This window comes from Ptychodera flava, assembly GCF_041260155.1.
Source record: "Ptychodera flava strain L36383 chromosome 23 unlocalized genomic scaffold, AS_Pfla_20210202 Scaffold_23__1_contigs__length_28996876_pilon, whole genome shotgun sequence".
Classification (NCBI taxonomy): Eukaryota; Metazoa; Hemichordata; class Enteropneusta; family Ptychoderidae; genus Ptychodera; species Ptychodera flava.
The window spans coordinates 18,339,286-18,363,644 of record NW_027248277.1 but is presented as its reverse complement, the minus strand read 5'-3'; the positions used below and the strand labels follow the sequence as shown (position 1 = coordinate 18,363,644).

Sequence of the window (24,359 nt, the reverse complement as noted above, 5' to 3'; positions counted from 1 at the left end):
CTTTGACAATTGTTTGTCGCATTTTGCATCAGATGAGATATTGTTTTTCAATATCAACACTTTTCCTGGCGTTTATAGCAATTTTTGCTTTGCATCGAGATCTCACATCTCGATCTGACCACCCCCAAAAGGTCTCATGCATGACTAATCATTAAGGTAGTATTCGCCCCGAAAGTGAAAGACTTAAACTTTTGCTCTAACTTTCTTCAACGAATTTTTCAATCATTCTCTTTCAAAATCAAGAATAAAAATCGGGGGTCACTGTGCAAATTTTAGTACTAAAGAAACAAATAACCCAAGATTTACCGTTATATAAAATTCAAAATGGCCGCCATCCCTGTGCTTACTCCATGGAGAAAAAAAAAATTTCGACTCGGAAAACTAAGCCGGTGAAAAGTTTTCTTACACCAAGAGCTTTAAAAATGAACCTCCACAAGGGTACATCTACATCAGAATTGTACAGGTTTGAGAGTCCGAATATCTGTGACGGTCCCCAGGCTTACAAACCTTCTGCACAAGATCTTATCAACAAGTTAACATTGTTACTTGTAATAGCTTGGTCAAGTCCTTGTTTGAAATCGTTGTTTGAGAAGGCACTTGTTTGCGTTTGTACATCTTCTAGCCCCCCCCCCCCCCCGCCGATATGCGGCCGACTTCAGACTGTTGGTTTTCTCACGGAGCAACAATCAAATGAAATCTGAAATGCTCCAAACAGAAAACAGTATTAATTCCGTGCGACAAGTCCATACGAGGAGAAATGCTCTTCATGCTGTGCTGATCGCGATTTAAGGTTTGTTCACTGAATTAAAGCATCGTGCGAGCGACATTTTCACATGTTGCCGACAGTTTTAACTCTGAAAAGGCCAGTACGTGTAACTTTTATAAAATGATTTTTTTCACCATTTTGTTTGAAATTTAATTCTTGTGCTACTCCGGACGGCATGTTCTGAGACACTTAGTATGTCAACTCGGCTTGTACGTGATTGATCGAGGGACCGTGGGATGTGGTCACAATAACGTATGTGAGGTGCTAGTCGAGCATTCGCCGTGTCCAACGAACAAGCGACTCGACTGTGTGTGGTTCGAAGCAAACCTCTTCCCTGCGTCCAATCACTATTTCCGTCGTAGGCCTATCCTGTTTTGGCGTATGCGACACGTCATGCTATCTCACAACCGCCAGCCGCTATCGACGTTATCGGCCGAATTCTTACTCATTCCGTGATCGCAAGAAAAAAAGATGATTTTTTTGGTTTTGTTTTTTCTAAAACTTATTCTCTCAATTTATCACATTAAAATATAGGAGACACAACTATGGTAACCTTTTTAATAACATTTTCATTATACTTCCGCTGTATAAGATAGATATATTTTCTCGACTCTCTACAAGTATGCTGAACCATAAAACTTCAGCTTTCAAGGAGTGCGTAACGCAGAGTGTGCTCTGTCATTGTTGACATGTGAAAATTACAGTCCGGACCATCATTCAGTTGTCGTCAACAATATGGCGGCGCCGTTGAACGTTACTCACATTCAGGCTGTCACTTGTTGAGAAATTGAACACTGGGAATTTCGGAAATGTTTTCGTGAGTTAAATACAACAAACTTTATTTTTTGTGTAGATTGGAAAGACGTAGGTCTAGAGGGACATCTAATAGAATACCACAGTAGCAATACAATCACCTATCACCACTATATCATCATCATCATCATCATAATCATCATCATCATCATCATCATCATCATTATCATCATTAACAGCAGCAGCATAAACAACAACAACAACAAATAAAACAACAACAACAACAACAACAACAACAACAACAAGTACGATGAAAAGAGAACACAGCGACAGGTTCTGTAACTTTAGCTACATGCCATGGTATTACATCAGCCGATTTCTTCCGGTCAAAACGTGTGTTTGTATATAGTAATTACACGCTTAAACGATTTCGTGAATCACATCAAGTGATTTTAAGGTATGGGGTGGAAAGTTATAAACTTTAAACGGAAAAAAACAACAACGAAGTTTGACAAAAATGAACACTGAGTCAGTGGCTTGGTCAGTATTAATTCTGAATAAATTGTTAAAATATCTTTTTCTATATTGATCTTAAAGGGCGCCTTCTAGGGGCGCCTTCTCCTTGTCAATTTGTATCAAAGTTTGAGATATTAACCATGTAGTGACTGAGGCTCGACAAATATATTAACATTTTCGTTCACAGACAAAGCACATTACTGGAAATATGATATAACTTTCTCGTGTCTACAAAGAGGATATTTGTTTTACACTTGATTGCTACCGTACCGCAACCCCTGCAAAACTTCAACCCGAGTTCGGCCTACGATCGATGCCCTGTTCCAGGGCTCATTTCAATGTTGCCTGTTGCGTGCGATGTCATTTTTTCATTTACTTAAAATTTCACGATTCTCTTGGCGTGAACAAAACCGCGTGAAAAGCAACTTCTCCGTCGTTATAATGCAAATTTGTTTCATACAGAAGTAACTACATTGCCACGGTATCCCTTTGAATTTGGTGTCAGTGGTAGGCCGTATTGAAAGATACACGATTTATTTTACGCATGAGCGCCAGACCTCTTCATTCATACTTTGCATGCCATATATGTAGGCAAAATGAGCGCTTCTGATTGGTCCGACGTTGAACTCCCACCTCATGAATATTTAAATTTTTAGTGTCATATGTATCATGGCCGACGCCGTGTACCATAAAATCACGCAAGAGCTGGCCGAATCGCGGGATTTCCCATCAGAAAGCGACGAAGAAACGTTTCATGACCCGGCTATGGAAAGTGGGGCAAGCATGATCGGCGACCCGACGCCCAAGTCCACGAACTACGAAAGACTGGAGCCAGACTCGGCGCCTCCGCCGAGGTCTTGCACCAAGCTGACAGCCACACTTGTTGTAGCGCTTGTTGTCATCGCTATACTTATACTTGCGATCGTGGCTGCAGTCGTTCCCAAAGGCGAGGACAAATTCCCTTATTCTAGTGTACGTCTTCCAAAGGATGTTGTGCCAGAAACATACGATTTATTTATGCACCCGAACTTAACCACCCAGCAATTCAGCGGCAGGGTTGTGATAAATGTACGGATCGCGAAGCCAACCTCGGCTATAATCCTTCACATGCAGCGAATAAGTCTCTCCGATATCCAGAAGTGAAACCAGTTGTCGGTAAAAGAGACGCCGTGACTGAAAACATCCGTGTGGTTAAGACGATGACAGATAAAACCTTACGGATGCTGTACATAGGCCTTAACAGTAAACTGAAGCAAGGTCAAGTTTACGCTCTAACAATCGAGTTCCACGGAGATCTCTCGGAAGGACTGAATGGTTTTTACAAGAGTCGATATACAACAAGTACTGGAGAAGAAAGGTGAGGTGTACCACAAACGCCATTCTAACTTGCTGGTCGTTTTATGAATTCGTTTCTGAATATTAAGTTTTCGTTGTCATTCATCGCGACTTATGGCCACTAAGATTGGTCTGTCAAGCAACTCGTTTGATTTTTATCTACACGCACCGCTGTTCTTTGGATGCCAAGGTGGGCAGGGCATGTTTGTTTTCTACCATGGGAGGAAAATTGAAAATTCTCATGGTCTAGCTGCAGTTACAGTAGCTCGAGGTTTTATATTATCTGGGTATTTGGATCGGACGGCAAAACCAGACCCAGGCAAAACCTCGAGCTACTGTACTGCAGCTAGGTTCTGCCAACATCCATGCCTCACAGTCAGGGCGATCGTGTGTAACAAACCAAGCACGGTAATACACCCTCCCCCCCCCCCCCCCCCCGTTAATCTGTAGGCCATTGTTCGAGAATTAGAGTCACTCACAGGCAGGACACTGGACAGGGGTTTCCGTGGGTAAAGTACCGCGCCCACCTCATTCAAACAGGGCTGGGTCCCATAGCTCAAACACTCCCCCGCCTGTAAGTCCAGGCGCCACTCCCCTAAAACACATAGCAATTTAGAGAGTCGTAGGGCTATGCAAAGGTGCATAGAGTACCCACTCTGCTGTGTGTTTATATTTTATGTTACTGTAGTATATACACTCAACACTGTTGGGCTACGGTCTCTCTGCAACCACACTGTAAAGCATTGTAATTTTTTACAGGTCACTTTGCATACCTTTACGTTCCATTGTTGTCGTTCATCAAAAAACAATCTCGGGACTTCTGTACCTTGCTCGAAGCATGGGTGAAGACAGCCCCTCCCACTTAATCCACCCTCTTCCTGGCCTCCTCATGTCGTCCAGGTCGGGTGTAAAGATCCCAATATTGCATTCTCAATATTGCCACCACCCGATCTTGTAAGCTGTAAACAGATTAACGCCTGTATGAAAACAGAGCTGTTCGCGAGGTCATTTTCACAGCTACTTTCAATCCTTTCACTGTTTTTCCATTCTTTCAATTCATTTCACACTTACAATAGTATTCGAAAGTAAGTTTTTACAATATTGCAGTCAGTGTCAATAAAACTGACTATGCACAAACCTAAAACACAGATTTTACTTGAAAGAGAGCTGAAAATTCCCATTTATAGAAACACTGTCATGGTATCTTCCTCAGTTGTATAGAGGCCATATGGTAAGGTTTATTTTTCCATTTCATTGCGTTTTCAATTTTACCCCATGTCAAGGATAAACTGAAAATTAGAATCAAATGTCTATTTTCCCCGGGAAATGATTTTACAAGTGGCCCCCACCGGTAATTTGCAGGAAATTTAAATTAATACGTTCAATTTGAGCTCTATAAACAAAACTTAATTATAAGAGAAAAGCGAATAATTTTGTCATTTTGGCCTTGGATCGAAGAGCAGATACGAAGCATATAATATCATCTGTGTACAATATGACTTCCAACAAAAGGACAGTGGTTGTTAATTTGTCACGTTAGAGCACCATATGCTAAAACTCTCTCCCCGGCAAAATGCAAACAAAGCACTCATATTTATAGTACACTCTGCTGGTTGTCGTGGTAATGCGCCTACTGATATCACTTGCTATTGGCATTGGTATGTAGGGCAGCTTGTGAAAAATCCCCATCTTAATTAATAACTGACATCTCCCTCCACCGTCAAACCCCCCCCCCCCCTCCCCCCTCCCAAAAAAAATCTGCATTGCAAGGTTTCATGATATACAGGTACCGGCCAAAAGGTTTACCCTTTCACTGCAATGGTTTGACCTATGCTCTCACACCAGTCAATGCATTATCAATGGTAATGATAGACACTTGTTTACAGGGATGGGGGTGTCAAGGTTAAATATAAGTACTCTCTTGTAACCTTTTATTCGTGACAGCTGTCATTGTGATTGTTCACAAAAAGGTATAAATTGATAATGTTGATGCAAAATGAGTGATTTTGTATCCATATAGAATGGATAATAATAAGTCATTTTTAGCTACTATAGACTATAGTCTATAGAAGCTATTGGGATGGGTATCCGTCCGGCGTCCGTCGTCAGTCTGTATGTATGTATGTATGTATGTATGTATGTATGTATGTATGTATGTCCGTTTGTGAGGCGTCCGTCCACTCAAATATCTTGAGAACCGCAGTACTTACTGATTTGATATTTGTTGTGTAGATGAAAAATATGATTTTGAGAAACTATTTTTTTTAATTTTTTGATATTGTGAAAATAGGCAAATTAATGCCAAAAAAGGTGTTTTTGGTAAAAAATCTTCTTCTTCATAACCGCTGGTCAGACAGCTTTGTTATTTGGTATACAGGTCCCTAGGGATAACCCAACTTAGATTTGTTCAAATTGTGATGAAATATGCAAATGTGTATTTTTAAGGAATTTTTTTGTCATTTTTGGTCAAAATTTGACTTACATTGTATGTAATTCTTGTACTGTATAAACCCTATCAATTCACCCAGAAAAAAATAATTAATAAGATTTTAAATAATTGAATTAATTAGGAAATCATCAAAGCCAAAATAATTTTAGTGTGGAATTATCAGAAAGTTCAACTTTTTTTGACAGTTCATAGTGAAATGCTTACCATCTTGGAGGATTAAAACATGTAAAGGCAACTTTCCTGAATCCCAACTTTGATATTCTGAACCACCATTTATGTTATCTAGAAGAAATTGCTCATAATAGTTTGTCATGATAGGGTGGTCAAATAAATAGAGATAGAGAAAGTTCTAATTTCCATTTATGGTTGACTTGGTAAGGATAAAATAAGATTACTTTTTCAGGAAAAAAATAGAGTGGTCAATTAAAAGAGTGGTCAAAGTGATATGGTTTTTATGGTAAAGCTTGGCTGTAAGATTCCTCATGTGCTATTTATAGCAATTATGCAATCTGTGTAAACAGTGCAATGAAAGTGTAACATGATTCCTTATAATGCTTTTGATGACCTTGAACTTCTTAAGTTTCAAACATTTGTCTTCAGTGTGCTTTCTCTGAGTACGTACAGTCTCAACTTATTCAACAGAACTTACTGGTTTACAAGTCCCTAGGATGACCTTAGTGAGATAATTTCATACAGTCAGGAAATACTTAAATTTTGTATCCATGTCTATGGTAGCTTCAGGGACTTTGGCCCTATGTTTTTATTCTGAACACTTACAGGCCATTTGGCCAGACAAAAAGACATGTTTTTCTGGTAACATGCTAATGAAAATTAGAGTAGGTAGATCAGAGAAGATTTTATTAGTAATAACTTTATTACACTACTATGTAATCTTATGTGGATACAGTTTGTATTCACATAAGATATAGTATTTTATTCGATTTTGTTTTTTAAGATTTGCATTTTCCTTTTTGTTGGCCGAGCGACCTATAAAATATGGTGAAATTCAGAGATTTTTTTCAAAATGCAAAAGAATGTCTAAGGTCAGCTAGTTTTTCTAGGGTCGGTCAGGTTATTGAGAGCAAATATTTTTTGTATGGCCTTATGATCACAATGTATGTTTTATTTCCTGGCAGCTCTGCCCTAGAGCAAGTGCTGTAAGTACCAGATTCTTATATGACTGACAAAGATTTAGTTTGACAGTATCTATACATCATCATTAGGCCGAACTAAAAAAAATGTGCTGTTCCGATAACCCGACCTATCCTATTTTGTAGTCCTGCTGACCCTAAACTTTTAGAGCTATGTAAACAAGGAAGTAAAAATAAGAAAGAACAACCCCCGTTAAATCATGCGTTCGTTACTTGGCATTTGATTTTTGCTTGAACGAGGATGTCTTTTATGGGTTTTTTCCCTTTTATATACATGTATGTATGATACATTTTTCTGGAAATGTTGTGGCCAGTGTTTGACCGCCCTGAACCTTGAAAAATGCATATTTAAAAATTAAAATATTTTGTAAAAAAAAAATTCCTGCCAACCTACCTATCCTATTTTTGAAAACCATGTTATTGGAACAGCACAATTTATTTTTTTTTGGCCTTACCCTTTGGAATTTTCCATTAAAAATCCATTTGAGTGCTGTATTTTTCCCGACCAAAATTTCAGTGCAACATTTTATCAATTTTTATAGACATTTTCTGTAATTTTTCTGATAATTTTGAACAAAATGAACACAACATTTCATTGGCCTCATTTTTTTATCAAAATTTTGGCAAAAATCTGACAAAAATTGACTTAAGTATATTTGATAAGGATGACAAAATTGACTTTGGCACTCAAAGGGTTAAATTTCTTTCTGACTACAAAATACAATTCCACATTCTTCTCCCAAAGTCAAATTGAAATGCTATTGTTGTCAACTGGCCAACTCTGTGTATGTCTTCAAAGGACCAGGAACAGTTTTTGATGAGTTTTCACTACTTGTAACGTTTTTCATATCAACTAAAGTTTATTGTTCTACTCCCCATTTAACATGTTGAGATACATTTACACAGTATTCAGCTTGTCAACTCAGCCTGTACATGTGTAGAAGTCTGACTGCATTGTTATTGCTGACAAGTGAATTCTGGTCTGGACTAGAATTCATATTAACCCTTTTCCTGCCAAGTCGGTGAAAATCCGCTTGAAATTCGGTGTAGCCAGAATCTAAGCACTGGTGACCGTTATTCTCCCAACCCGGTGGAAATCGGGCCCTTTTTGGGTACCCCCTTTCCTGCCAAGTCGACGGCACTACGTTTGCTATCCCCTGTGCGTTTAGGGATCATCCGAGGAGAGGTTTTCTGACAAGGAACGCCTTTTCCCTCGAAATGGGTTCGCAGGGAGTCGATAGACAGGGAAAGGTGCAGAAACCTGTCCGCCAGTCCCCCACACCCGAGGGGGCTGGGTTTTTTTTACCGCTTTTTAGCGGACTTGGTGGCATGGTGACGTTTTCTGGCGGAGTTGGACGTACTTGGCTGCCTGGCACTATAGAGATTGCTGCCGAACTTGACCAACTCAGCAATGCTAATCTAGAAGGCTACCTCTTGCAAACGACTTGGCAGATATGCCGATGGTGCGAGACGAAAGTCACTTATTCAGTTGTGCGTGACTGAAAATGAGGACGGCTTGACTTGTTCCTCCGATGGAACGGATATGAACGACTCGGAAATACCATTACAAACTGGTGTCCGACATACTAAGCTGGGCTTCAGCTCTGCAAGTTCAAGCCAGGCAACGTCCTTCACCGCCTTGGCCGTGCCATTCAATGGACGTAGCTTTGGATTTTTTATTTATTCCATCGTCCGAAGTATTGGCTCTGGTTTGCAGGCAAACGTATCCTCTTGCCGACGCATTGGTAACTACGTACGCTGTTTGCGTACAGAGAATTCAAAAGGTGACATAAGGTCAATATGCTGTACGGGGATACCGCCTGCATTTAGCAGGGACTGCTTTTGTTATGCAAACCAGCTAGCAGTACAATATGGCTGCCAGGCATGTGGACACGTCGATGGCTAGAACAATGGAAGCATATTGCGTTGTACCCATGCATCGCAAAAGTGAGACTGACGACTTGGGTGCAGTGACTGGTTATCACTGGTTAGCTGCAGCCCAATCCATGTAGGTACAAACCCGTACCTGACTGAGGACCACTCGATTAAGTCGGTAATGAACGGTAACACTCGTAAGCCAACTCCCAAATGAGCTGGCTAAACTACGTGGAGCTGTGCTTCAATGGCTCAGCCATGTCGTTAATACAACGGCAAAAACGTAGTTTTTGTGCCACACTGCCAAGTCGTTGAAGGTACGTATTCAATTGACCCTACCCTGGGGAAACAGGACAGGTTTGCCGGTGCTGCCGCACCCCTAGCACAACCCCCAGGGTCTCTGACTAACAGACGAGTGAGGTGATGTTTGTGCCTAGCGGACGTGCGCAATACTGAAGGAGTTTATTTCAGAAAAAATAAACATGAAACGGCAATAAAATGACGCACTCCCAGGGGCAAACAAAGCCGGTGACCTCAATTTTTTTCTGCAGTAACCCTTGAGCTCCTTCCCCTGTCTACGGGCATGTAGAAATTATCGAAGTCTAACACGTATAAGTACGGCTAAAACAACCCTGAAAATGGGCGATTTCTGCCAAAATGGCTGGCAGGATAACATGCAGGAGAGCCAATCTTTTGCAGGCACATATTATGGGGCGGTTTTCTACTGACTTGGCAAAATAACGGACAAGGGCGCTCGGCAGGAAAAGGGTTAAAGCTCCAAAAGCTGTATCTTTTGGCAATTTTTTCACAACTTTTGTTTTGTGGTTTCCCTACACTTTGTGCATTGAATCTCTAAACTGTAATTTAATGCCAAGTATTTAGCATATCAACACAACCCTATATGAGTATAATCTACATTGTTATTGTTGAAAGTTGTATTAAAGTCTGGACTAGAATTCATTTGTAAACAATAAACAATGATCACCACACAAATTCAAGCTGTGTTGACAAAAAGAATACTCGAAATTTCAGCATGACAAACAGATTAGGGTCAGACACCTTAGTTGATATACAGAAGCAGAATACTGAAAAACTTGCCATAAAGTTACAGCTTATGTCCCTTTAAGGCAGAATGCGCCTCGGGGACAGATATTCAGACCCTCAAACTTCTAGAATTCTTTTCTGTTATACCACTTGTGGGGGTTCATTTTAGAGCTCTTGGTGTAAGAAAACTTTTCACCAGCTTAGTTTTTCGAAATTCAAACATTTTTTATTCATAGAGTTAATACAGGGATGGTGGCCATCATGAATTTTAAATATCGGTAAATCTGAGTTATTTGTTTCCCGAGTACCAAAATTTGCTTGGTGACCCCCAATATTTATTCTTGATTTTGAAAGAGAATGGTTGAAAATTTGAGCAAAAATTTAAGTCTTTCACTTTCAAGGCACGAACTCCCTTATACACAACAACAGTGCATAGACACTAGACACTGAGTCAGCAAGCTAAACAGACTTCCATCAACATGCTTTTGGGATTAGAGCAAGCACTTACAGTCGACATACATAACAAAAAAAGTGAATAAATCATCAAATGTTACAGCTTCTTGCCGTGAAATTCCTAAATTGTCTACAATTTGGTCAATACTATACCATACTACCGGTATACCCAGTGCATTGTGTTTGCAAAGGTAAATACTTTGTGTGTCAACATATTGCAGGAAGAGAACAAACATGTCCCTTATGGAAGGAAAGTAATGTTTTTCTTTACAAAACGTCTGCTGAAAAAGAGCAATTTTGTCCCTGTAATACCACCGACTAGACAGTCACCAAACAAAAAGATCAATGAGGTTTCCGATTTGTATATTCATGAATTTTGCAACTTGATGTCACTCAGTCTGTAGAGGAAAAACAAATATCTTCTAACGAACTTTGTTATGTTTTATGAGAAATGCTGCCGGTGAAGATAATTTTTAAATAAAACTCAACAAACAATGATACCATAGGTAATTGGAAAGATCTATGACAAACCATATACCCTGAAAATTAAAGGGACCGTAGCTGTAGCTTTTAATGATTTTTTCATTATTTTTGTTATGTGTGTCAAGGTCAACTATAGTTATTTGCTAAACTCCCCAAAGCATGTTGAGATATCATGTACGTGTTGAGCTTGTCAACTGAGCTTGTACAGGTGTGTATTGCATTGTTGTTGTTGACAAATGAATTCTGGTCCGGACTGGAATTCAGATGCCAATAATAACTGGGAATTTTACATCACATTGCATGGACAGTGTGTTGACAAGCTAAATAGTTGGTAATAAGTCCCCGCCGGATGAAGTCTGGAATGGGGACTTACATGTGTAGATTGTGTTCTGTCCTTCTGTCTGCCCAGAACCGTTGCTCGAACATGACTGGACCAATTTGTCTCAAATTTTATATAAGGACAAATGCTATGGCATCTAGATATTGCTACCTGTGAAACGCAGCAGTGCTGTGGCGTATCGAGCGTGCTCGGCTCGATGTCTTAGTGAACTAAGGATAAAACCTACAGGTTGGTTTGCAGCGGTTCTGTGGTGATGACCTCTGACCCCAGCATGATTGATACACTACAGCACTCCTGCATATACACAGCTAGCATACCGATATGTATGCCTGAATGTGTAGTCCTTATACATATTCTACAGTTAGCAGTCCAGAAATCTACATGAAATATAAATAAACAAATAAATAAATAAATGATCTTATGTTTAGCATGAATACAGTCATCTGTTTAAAGAACACACTATATATATTTTAGACTAGGAAGGGAATGTGTTGATAAATTTATTAAAATTATCATATTTATTTGAAATAAGCCATAAAATATCTGTCCGTATATGACAAGTGAGGATAATTAAGTGAAAGATGATTCTCCAATTTATTTACATGATTAAACTGAACTGAATATGATTTGTTCAGGATGTGGCAACATCTGTTTCAATCTATAATTACTAAATGTCTGTTTTAAATATATGCCCCAAGGGACTGTAGGGTAATTAGATTCTATTTCTAATGCACTGACACCTGTTTGATAATGTCATTTTCTAAAGGGACAGTAGGTGTAATGTTTGATGATTTTAAACTGTGTTTGTTTTTAATTTCAACAATTTCTTGTTCTACTCCCCAAAGCATGTTGAGATACACAGTATTCAGCTTGTCAACTCAGCCTGTACATGTGTAGGCTGCATTGTTATTGTTGACTTAAGTGAATTCTGGTCCAAACTAGAATTCAGATCTATACAATATCAGTGTGTTTTACATGTGTAGATGCTGTGATGGCAAGGTAAATACTGGGTATTTCAATATACTTAAGGGAGTAGAACAATAATTTGCAATTGTCAAACAAAATGTATGAAATAAATCATCAAATATACAGCTACTGGCCCATAATAAAAAGATTCAGTCTGTCTCATTAATGTGATCTTTGGCAATTTTGTTTTAGTAAATGCATGATTTTTAGCCTATGGAAATTCACTTGCATTCTCAAGCAGTGCTCATTTGCATAAATGAATACATTTATTTAGGAAATCAATAAGAAGATCATGATTTTCATGTCATTTAGAGAAGTATTTTATTGGACAATGGTCAGCCCCTTGAAATACATTGAAAAAAACGACCTACAAAACACAGCTCGCAGAACAGGAAGCAAGCAAAAATAATTGACCTTCATTTCAAGAACATGCTCATGAAAGTAAAAAGAACTTAAAAAAGAAACAATACTTACACTGCAAATAAAACAAATGGACTAACCATTATAATAAATAGAACACAATATCACAAAAAACTTAAAAAACAGTCTGTCGTGCATCAAAAGATACTCACCTGAACTACATGCAAGGATAGAGCTGCATCATTCAGGTTATTTTTACTATCCATCAGTCTAATAAAATTATTAATATTACAGTTACCTTTTATTTTTTTTGTTTCTCATCTCCAGAGGAATACTCGGGCAGGGCGGGCGGTCGAAATAAAAAAAAACAAGTACCAAAAAAAAACTGTATTTGTTTCAAATTTGTTTCAGTTCAATGTTCTGTCCATTCAGTCTCTACAATTTTTAAGTACAAAAAAACGTGTATTTGTTTCAGTTTAATGTTCTGTCCATTCACTGTCACTGCAATTTCTTGTCTTTCAGTTCAGTGTTCTGTACTCTCTGTCCTTTCAGTCTGAGTCGCTGCAATCTCACAATTTGATGATGGTGGTGCTGTTGCTAGGATGATCGCCTCAGAGGTGGCGCAAATAAAAAAGTTTTTTTTATTTCATGTCGGAGCTGAAATTTACGGTCGGTCGGGAGATGAGAAACACAAAAATAAAAATGTCGCCATTACAGTATCTACCTTAAATTTATGCTAATGAGGTAATGGTGCTCTGCCAACCACAAAGCATAACCTTTTCACCACCATGGTTTAGTCCAAGTACATGGTTATCAATGCTGATTGTGGACCTGTTTACAATGAATTGGGGGTGAACAGGATGATAGTACACAGCGCATAAAAAAGGTTTATTTGAAACCCAGATCATGAATAACTGACTGGCATATCACCAGTCATTCACTGTATATCACCAGTCATTCGTGGTTATCAACCATGAATGACTGGCAATATCACTAGTCATCCACCGTATATCACAGTCATTTATGGTCATGGACCATGAATGACTGGCAATACCACTAGTCATCCACAGTACCTGGTATATCACAGTCATTTATGGTCATCAACCATGGATGACTGGCAATAGCACTAGTCATCCACAGTATATCACAGTCATTTATGGTCATGGACCATGAATGACTGGCAATAGCACTAGTCATCCACTGTATATCACAGTCATTTATGGTTATCAACCATGAATGACTGGCAATATCACAAGTCATCCACAGTAAATCACAGTCATTTATGGTCATCGACCATGGATGACCAATGATACATTGTATATAATATCATAAAAGGGCTCAGCCCTTGTGTCGTGCCAGGGGTTAAAATTAGAAATTTTATTTGTATTGAGTCATAATTAGTAATAGTAAAGGATAAAATAGAATTGTTACTTGGTATATATGTTTGTACAACCACTATATACCGGTACTACTCTCTGATGAAAACAGTTCACACACGTATGTCAGACCCTGCAGGTATAGATTTTCTGTTTTATCTGTAAAAATGTGGGACATAAATTGGCAATTATTATCATGATAACAACCTATTGTGTTTAACAAGGGACGTATTGTGCCATTATTATCGTTGCAATAGTAAGTGCTCTGCCTAATTTCCAATTGCAAGCTGAAAACTAGCATTAAAAAGTGGCAATTTTTGCATCAAGTTATTGACACAGAGGGCTTTCCAAAATTCAATCCCAGCATTCTTTGCATATGCCATCATTCATATGCGAGAAAGTTTTCTCTTTTTCTATTTTTTAGACGTGATAGTAACGAAATTTTGTATCAGTGACAAGGTGGATAATAATAGTTAATGCCTAATAAAAGAGCTAGATTTTCTAAATGACATGTTATCAATAATACTTTGCACATTTTGTATTTGTTTATTTTTGAGCACTCAAAAAAACATGAATTTAGTCTGTAAGCCACTGACTATAATTTTGAGATCGCGGTTCATGACAGATAAACAAAAACCACAGCTGTGATAAACAGAGTGTGGATAACTTATGTAACAATGAGTAATCTATATATTCTTGTGTTGTTCAAATGAATTTCTTGTGTGTACAAATGTAGGTATCAACATATGAATTTGTCCAAAAACAAAGGTGAGCAATGTCTAGAAATATCCCTCATGGAAAACAGGGAGATAACTGTACGGTACAAATACACAACTTTGAATTGTTATTTTTCAAACATAGTTTTGAAGAAGAATTTTACAATTTCAGAACAGTCGCTAGGACTCTCAAAATTCGCTGCAAAACCACCCAAAAATATCAAAAAATGTAATTTTTCCACAAAAATAAGTCAGAAAGGTGTATTCAGAAATGCCCTTCACCAACTTTGCTACTTTTGAAGCAAAGCTTGACTACATTTGTAGATGTACAATCCCATGTTCTCACTCAGAAAGATTTTATCAGTATTTGTGTCAACTAACAATTTTGAATAAGGCTGAATAAAAAATATTGTTAATTGCTGGTAACATGTCTCTGAAAATGAGGGTTGGTCGGATAAAGAATTTTTTTTAATTTTCTTTTTGTTTGTTCGAACCAATAAAATACAGTAAAATTTGGAGAATTTACTAAAATTTTTTGGAAACTAAAAATAATGTCTAGGTAGAAGCATTTTCCTAGGTTAGGTCTGATACATGGAAACACTGGTATTTTTTTTTATTTGGCCAAGTGGAAATGGTGTTGCAACAAAAGTGCACACTCATACGTAACAAGTTTTTTATGTCTCTCCATTGATGAAAGAGAGAGAATAAATATTCTATTCAACTATTGAATGTAAAGGGGTGAAATGTTCCTACTCCAGTTTAAATAGTGAATAAAATATGCCCAACACAGTTCATGATTGTGTAACATGCAATCAGGCATGACAACGTTCTGTAAAAAGATGAATTTATGGTGATATGTGCTCCAAAAATAAAAGATTTAAAGCAGCATTTTGTACCAGTACTTTAAACAAAATCCTGTACCATCTTGTGTATAACTATAATTCTGTATAAAAATCAGCTTCACCATATAAACTGGTTAATTACAGAAGAATATAACGTTAATTTTACCAATATTTGATTTATTGTTTTTACGGATATTTTTATTCAAAATGGCTGCCATTCTGTTAACTCTATGAAAAATATTTTTGATTGAATAATCTCTGCAAGTTTGAAAATTTGTCCAGAACAGCTATAGATCAGGAGAGAATCATGTTATTGCCCTAGAGATCAGAAATCTTTCTTGAGGGTACTCTTAGCAAGATCACAAACAACATGAAATTAGACAGTGGACTGTACTCTTCTCTGCATCTTCTCTTACAGTAGAATATGCCTGGCCAAGGGACAGATATTTGAACTCTCAAACTTGATGCTGTTCTGGTATAACATTTTTTAGGGTTTATTTTTAAAGCTGTTGGAGTGAAACAAGTTTCAATGTCGTAGATTTTCAAAAATCAAAAATTGTATTTTTCCCCGTACCGTTAAACTGGTATGGCAGTCATTTTAAATTTCAAATATCAGTAAATGTTTGGCAATTGTTTCTCTGGTACCAAACCTCCATGGTGACGGCCAATTTTATTTTTAATTTGTGAAGAGAATGGTTAAATCTCTCATTGAAGAAAGTTTGGGCAAAAGTTTAAGTTTTTCACTTTCGAGGTGCATACTACCTCAATGACAAAAATGATCATTAAAATTTGTCCTGAGCTCTCCCTGAAGTCAGGTCCTTTATTATTATGGTTTGATGAACAAATCTCTGATAATGCACTTTTTAATCCTGTTAGTTTTACTCTAATAGGATGAAAATGGGACTCTGACATTTGTGATTTTAAAACTTGACATCAAGCAAATACGATTTGTTGTAAGGACCGGAAATGTAGTGATAATCAGAGTTTAGTGTGTATGAGAAAATGTTTTCCCTTTTCAAAATATTTTCTTGTTTCAGTGACATATTCAGCAAGCATTCTCCTTTCATTTCAACAAATTGTCAAAACGTTTTCAAAATTTCTCCAAGTTTCAGAGTAAAATTTTTAAATTTGCTTTAAAGGCGCTAACAACGCCATTCACAGTTAGCCTTTTCGGTGAACGTGAAGAATACAAAATTTAATGTACCATCACTTTTTTCATTTGTTGGACAAATGTGTCATTAATTTTCCCTAAAGGGGCGGGTGGGTTTTGAAAACGAGCAAGATGGAGGCGATGCTCATTATTGCAGTATGCTTCCCACTAAGCAACAGGGAAAGAAAGCTCCAGAAAATCTAGCGTTTGAGTTTGTTTTGCTAAGAAAGTCACAAAAGCCAATGTTGTGCCGTGGTCATCGTAAATATATCCACACTCGTTTACAGTGCTTAGTTTGAAATCTGACATACATCTACTTTCATCAATTTGTTTTGAGAAGTTGGATGAGAAACCATCGCTCATGAATTGAAAATCGCAGCCAATAACAGTGTAAACCACAGTGTGAATTTTTAGATCACAGATGTGTGTTAATCCTAATCCAAGTTGGTTGTGTAAATAGATCCACCCACACATACAGAGCGTGAGACATATTCTGGCAACTGTCCGGTGTTCTCTTGAAAGTGCTGAACAGGGAATGTTCACAAAGAGGCAACCGCGGAATGCACTGCCCATGGGTTACACCTCAAAACAGTCAATGTTGCAGAATATGCCTTCCATGGGGCGTTTTAAGGTAGTATGCAGTGATGGACCTCGAAAGTGAAAGACTTAAACTTTTGCTCTAAACTTTCCTTAAAGGATCTTTCAGCATTCTCTTTCAAAATCAAGAATAAAAATCGGGGTCACCGTGCAAATTTTGGTACTAGAGAAACAAATCATCCAAAATTTACTGATATTTGAAATTCAAAATGGCCGCCATCCCTGTGTTAACTCTCTGTAGAAAAAATAAAATTTTTGATTTCGAAAAACTAAGACGGTAAAAAGTTTTCTTACGCCAAGAGCTTTAAAACGAACCCCACAAGTGGTAGATCAGAAAAGAATTTAAAAAGTTTGAGAGTCGGAATATCTGTCCCTGAGGCGCGTTCTACCTTAAGCACACTTAAAATTATGTTGTTCATGACGTTAGATTTCATTCAATATCAGGAATACATCTCAATGACTCAGCATACATTTATAAATGCAAAATATACGCTGCTTTGACTGTTATTTCAGTCAAACACTAGTACCGGTACTAGGTTTCATCATCATTTTCATCATTTTGTGTTTACTGAAAGTATTGGAAATAAGAATTTTCAATCAGATATTTATGAAGCACATCAGGCAAATATTTCAAATTAATTCTGTGAAAAAATTCATTATCCACAATACCTTTATTTCAGTTTTAACAAGTGATTGCATGGGAAGTCTGTAATTCGTTTTACTAAGGCCAAAAAAAAATTGATTTGTTTCTGGTCATCGTGCGCATCATTTCAAAGTGAGTATGTCAACTCTTTTTTCCTGTTTTTCATTTGCCCCTATGAAAAAAGGGAAAAATGTATCAAATTCCACCAAAAATAAAAAAATTGAAAAAAAAATCGCGTTGCTGCATCATTTTTGCCACATGCCCATGACCAGAAACAAACCTATTAGTTTTTTTTGCCTAATAGGGAAGTACCATTGTGTTATAAATACCGGTACTGCCATAGGCAATTATCGTCTTTTAACATGACTAATACTAAAGAGTAACTGGTATGTAACATGAATGGTAGGCTAATAGAGATGCTTGTCAAAAAAATATGAAATTGTGTATCTAAAGTCAAGATTGTTGTGTTGTCCATGTCAAACAAAGTGACCAATCTGTTACCGCTGAACAAGTGTGCATAACATGAATTTCAAAATATGTCTTGCAAAACTAAGCTTATATAAGCATGAAGATTTCTTGTCCAAATACACTGGATGATGTATCCAAAGGGAGAACTCAACTAATGTGTGAGTATAAAATGACTAATGTGTGAGCACAAATTGACAAATTTATGTATTAGCATAAATTTGACTAATATGTGAGCATAAAGTGACTAATGTGTGAGCATAAATTGACTAATGTACCGGTATTAGCATAAATTGACTAATGTGTGAGCATAAATTGACTAATGTATTAGCATAAATTGACTAATGTATTAGCATAAATTGACTAATGTATTAGCATAAATTGACTAATGTGTGAGCATAAATTGACTAATGTATTGGCATAAATTGACTAATGTATTGGCATAAATTGACTAATGTATTGGCATAAATTGACTAATGTATTGGCATAAATTGACTAATGTATTGGCATAAATTGACTAATGTATTGGCATAAATTGACTAATGTGTGAGCATAAATTGACTAATGTATTGGCATAACTTGACTTATGTACCGGTATTGGCATACATTGACTAATGTGTGAGCATGAATTGACTAAATTATTAGCATGAATTGACTAATGTATGAGCATGAATTGACTAATGTATTAGCATAAATTGACTAATGTGTGAGCATGAATTGACTAATGTACATGTATTAGCATAAATTGACTAATGTGTGAGCATGAATTGACTAAATTATTAGCTTTAATTGACTAATGTATTTGCATAAATTGACTATTGTGTGAGCATAAATTGACTAATGTATTAGCCTAAATTGACTTTGTGAACATAAATTGACTAATGTATTAGCCTAAATTGACTTTGTGAGCATTAATTGACTAGTGTGTGAGCATAAATAAACTAATGTGTGAGTATAAAATGACTAATGTGTGAGCATAAATTGACTAACATATTAGCATAAACTGAATAATGTTTGAGCAAAAATATGGTGTATTTGAGCATGATACTGAAACATGCACATCATGTGTTTGAAATTTTAATACACCGGGGGCAATTATCATGTTTTAACATGTACATGTATGTACAATGTATGTCAAAAACTATAGTACCAGTGTATGGTTGGCCTGGAGAGCTGCTTGGCCATAAAAAGTACTGATTCATATGTCAAAAGGCAAATCTACTGTATTTTTGAAACAGCTTACAAATGTGTAACCAGGAATGTAGTGTATTTGAGAATAATGGTGAATGAGCAGATGGATTAAACTAATGATGTTTGGAGTTCTCTGTTTGTACATGCAGTTCGCAGGTGCTTGTTTTCAAGTAGCAAAGCTATTGGCCAATGCTCAGTCGGAAGAACATGTTTGAGTAGCGGCCACGGCAACCTGAGCAGAAATGAGTGGTTAGGCAATATGCTTCCAGACATCAAGTGCATGTGTTGCGGATGTGGCAGTGTGAATTTTAGACAGAACTTTCACGATGTGTGCTCAATCATGGATGTACAACAAGAATCAATGGCTAAGTGTGCATGCAAGATTGGGAGACCCTTTTTTGTGTTTCATTGGGTATACAGTCCATTGCAAGTAGTTTAAAAGATGATAGAAACTCATTTATTTGCAAGTCGTGCCTAGAATTGAAAGGCTTAAATTTTTACCCAAATTGGCTAATGTGTGAACTTAAATTGACAAATGTTCTCACAGTCACTGTTTATATGGGCTCATGAAATTATTGACTTGACACAACTTTATGAAATTTAACATCTCATTTTAGAAGCTAGAGTTTATGTAGCAACATTACAATATGTTTTGTTTTGCATTTTCTATTTCTATGGCAGAAATCCAAAGACTGAAATTCAAAAAAGTTATTTAAATCATGATAAACAAAACTGAAATTACTTATTCCATTATGTAAAAAATTTATTGCCAACCAAAATATTTTGTTGTATAGAATTGCAAGGATGAAATACCAAAATTTCACATAATTTAATATTGCTACTTTGGAGTTATATCACATAGTCTTTTGAAATGTTAAAAACCAGTAGAAGAGAGAAACTAGAAAATTGGGTGATTTGCATAAATTTGCATAAATTTACAAGTCTTTCTCACCCAACTTATAACTGCTTGTCATGCTTAAAAGCAAACAACACCAATATTGCAATTTTGCACTGACAGTTCAATGAATATTGAATGAATATTTGCCAAAAAGTGATATTTTGGTGAAAAATCCTGTGTAACATGCAAATCCCCTCAAAGTGCAGCGAAGTCTCACAAAAATTTTAAAACACTTGAACAGCAATAACAAAATTCTTGATGTACAGCTGAATGTTAGAAACACAAGCTTTGCAACTTTGTGTGTAATATTTGCAACATTGTTTTTCAGCATCATGTGACTTGTTTACCGTGACGTCATTGGCCATGGTAGCTATTGAAGGACCATATTTAAATGGTAGATTAGACATGAGCGTGGCAAAGGAAACCCACTGAATTAACACCTTACCCTTAACTAAAAGTTTTGAAGTGCACAAATCTGTTGAAGAAATTATGGATTATGATTTAAACTTTCCCAAATAACAGAAATTAAGAAAATAAGGTGTCGGAAGTTTAAACTGCTCACAGTTCAACAACAAATGCTTGAGAAGAAAATCTGAAAGTAGTTTCTTGCAAATACATGTTTTCCAAGAGCTCTACTTAGTAGGACTTTGTGCATGGTAATTGAGGTAAACCCCTCCAACTATTTGCAATAGTTTCATTTGTCCTACATGGGATTTAATTAATCGTAGCCCCTAAGAAAACATGTTATGTGTTGTATGAAAGAAAGAGCAGGTGGCACTCCCATTAGAAGGGTATATAGACATATGTACCACAGTTTAAATCCCTCCTTTTTTGCCTCAAGTAGAGTTTTGACTCAGAAAGTTTTAAGCTTCATAGAAAGTAGACTTTTGACCCATTTTTTTGACTCTAGCACAAATTTTAACCTAAATAAGCCTATTGACCTACTGTATATTTTGTAGAAACTTTGAAGTTTGATTCTTCATTAACAGAAAATGGTAAGGTTTGTGTTGCGTAGTTTGAACTCTCCCGGGTACACCTGTACCAAAATTGGAAGTAAGCACTACCGGCCACAGATTACATCCTGCAAACCAGTGTGCCTTCTAAGTCAATATGACATGCCACGACACAAAAAAATTGCTGGTGACGCAAGCAAATTTTTTGGTTTGCACGTAAGGAGATAGGGCTGGCTTAAAGAAATTTCCATGATTCCTCAAAGTGACTCAAAGTTTCCGGAAATACTGTTTGATAGAGGGCACACCGCTGCAAACAAACGTCATCGATGTTGAGTTACGGCAGTTAATTATGCAAACAGGAAAGACTTTTAATAAGGCAAATATTTAAACCCCGTCAGCTGTATCTTTTTGCGTTCTTGCTTCACCAAAATATAACATCCAATTTTCAGAGAGACGTTTTTATTTCCGTTATAAATCCATATGGTCTTTTAAAATGCCGCTTTTTCAATCCTTGATAACGGATCCTGTCAATTGTTCACAATTTTTGTGTAATACATGTATCTTGCTCTGACCGTTCCTCGGTCAAAATATTTTTACTTAGATATCAGTATTAGTTGTTAAAATTTAAATTCCGAGAAGATAGAGCTAATGCAGCTGAAAAGCCAACAATTATAGTGAGAAACTTATGATTTCAAAAGTTGCCAAAAGAAAAGTTTGTCTCTTAATATAAATTATGGCAAACACACTATCTTAGCAATGTGAAAAATGTGAAGTGTGTAAAGTGGTTGGCTATCACCGCCACTACTAGCGTGACAAAACACCCACATCTCATTTCATATTATCATAAAAGTGGATGATGTTTACCAGCATTTCTTTCCGGTAGATTTATAATTGGTATAGTAAAAGTGATCAGTATCTAAAAATGGTACATTTGGAACTTCAAATGGTTTCCTCATTGTACGGTATGTCAGAGTGGAATAAGGAGAGAAAGTAAAATTAATGGGGGTGTTGGGGTGGAATGGGGTCAGATGTTGAGGAGAATGGGAAGTATGGCAAATTAATAATGGGATGCTGGTAGGGGATGGGTGTTAACGTTTTCTGAAACTAAGCAGAGCCCTTTGCTTTCTTCTGCAATCTAATGCAGAGGCTTACTCTGTGATGTACCCATTCCTAAAGTAGGCCAAACAGCCACTGACTACATACAAGTGTACTGTGTAACAATTATTTGTTGACTGCATTAATTGAACTTCTTAGTTATAATCATTTTGATCAACAAAATATTGATTCAAAAAGAAAAACTAATCAAGTACATGGTCAATTTAATGATAAATTGTCATTTTAGCAAGAACAAAATATTTTACAGGTGAAACTTAGCTGTTTATAATTGAGGCCTTGTGATATTTTTTCCGTAATTGATGGTCAAAAGTTAGGCAAGGTACCTTTATTACGCTCTTCACTGACAAAATTTCCTTTTACTATTTCCAAACAAAATTTTAATGCAATATTTTACCAATTTTTGTGAATTTTTCTGTAAGTTTTTTCATAATTTTGGACCAAATAGATATCACATTTCATCAGCTATGGGTTTTTATCAAAATTTAGGCAAAAATCAGAAAATATTTACTGTGATATATTTTACAAAAATAGACTTAAGTTAAGGGTTAACGTCAGTTTTACATGTCTTGCCAAGAGGTTCCAGATAACAGGGCACATTTGTAGTGACGTTAGAATTCCATTATCAATATGCAAAAATCAATATTTATCGGATAATTTTGATTTGGCTTTCAGAGTTTACCCTGACAGGACTAACAGATATAGTTGTATGTGGTCACCCTTATTGTCACTGATTGAAACTATAGAAGCTGTATTTCAGGATTTGACCACAAGCTGCATTAACAGACGCATGCATGCAATAAAAAAATTTATCCAAAGTTCTGCTGGCAGCAGCAAATGTCAGAAGTGTGTTGCTCTATATTTGCAATCGTCGCTATTTTTGCCTCAATGTGATTGTGTGGACTTGTGACATATTTTGAGGAATGTATTACAGTCAGACGCACAGACATGGAAAGAATGCAGATGATGAATATTTCATGCATTCTCCAAACGCCAAACTATTCACTGAACAATGGGAATATGATTTTATACAGTATGTAAGATATTATCCTCAGTCGATATCATTGGAACACGCAATTTGTGATTGTGAGGTAGGAAGCACGTACATGTATATCAGCATGATGTTACATGTATCTCCGGCTCCAGAAACTTCTAGCCCCTACCTCCACGCCCCACTAACACTTATAAAGAACTGCTATGTTGTAACCCTAAGGATTTTCAAACCCAGAACATGCACTAATGCATTTCTGAACGTAGTACACAATCAACTGAAGTCACTTGTGACACAGTGTATTTACTCTTAAATTTGACTTTTAATAGATGGTTGATAAGATTTGTCAAAATGATGTGGTTATCCACACATTATTGGGATGTACATGTATGTCTTCATATATTGTACTCTTGGTATTTGTTCATGATGCTGCATATCACAGACAAAAGCTCTATTGAGAGCTGCAAATTTTTTCCATCAAAATTTAAGCAAACATTTTACAATTTTTTATGAATTATGCTGTTTTGGGAGGATTATTTTGGATCAAATGGCCATCACTTTTCATTTTCTACAGTTTTTGATGAAAATTTTGGGAAAAATCTGAAAAAAATTGTCTGGATCTAAAAGAAATTGACTAGGTTATGTTTCATGGAGTGATAAAAGTTGTCTTTGGCATTCAAAGGGTTTTAATCTGATACGCTTGGACATAAACCCAGCTACTAGTATATTAGGAGTTCAGAGTTACATGTAGGCTAAAGCAATTAAATTCAGGCAAAATTACAACGATTGATAGCAAAAGATGAAAATTATTAATTACATTTAAAAAATTACATCAATAATGCACAACTGTATGTAAGGTTATTATTAGAACTCTGTATATCATAATAAATGTGTTAACCATGTTTTTCATATTGTATATTCACATCCATTTGT

At 36.6% G+C, this 24,359-nt stretch overlaps 2 protein-coding genes across 2 annotated transcripts in view; both read left to right on the top strand.

Moving 5' to 3' along the window:
- The first annotated feature begins 2,689 nt into the window (after positions 1 to 2,689).
- LOC139123550 (glutamyl aminopeptidase-like) overlaps positions 2,690 to 24,359 on the top strand; it is a 52,837-nt gene continuing 31,167 nt past the window's right edge. Inside the window, exon 1 of the mRNA XM_070689722.1 lies at positions 2,690 to 3,392. Within this exon, the coding sequence (XP_070545823.1) occupies positions 3,235 to 3,392 (158 nt within the window). The 5' untranslated portion in view covers positions 2,690 to 3,234. The remainder of the gene's footprint in view (positions 3,393 to 24,359) is intronic.
- LOC139123798 (leucyl-cystinyl aminopeptidase-like) lies at positions 2,705 to 3,178 on the top strand. The gene has a single exon (XM_070689949.1). It carries the CDS (start codon positions 2,705 to 2,707, stop codon positions 3,176 to 3,178), a length of 474 nt encoding a protein of 157 aa, XP_070546050.1.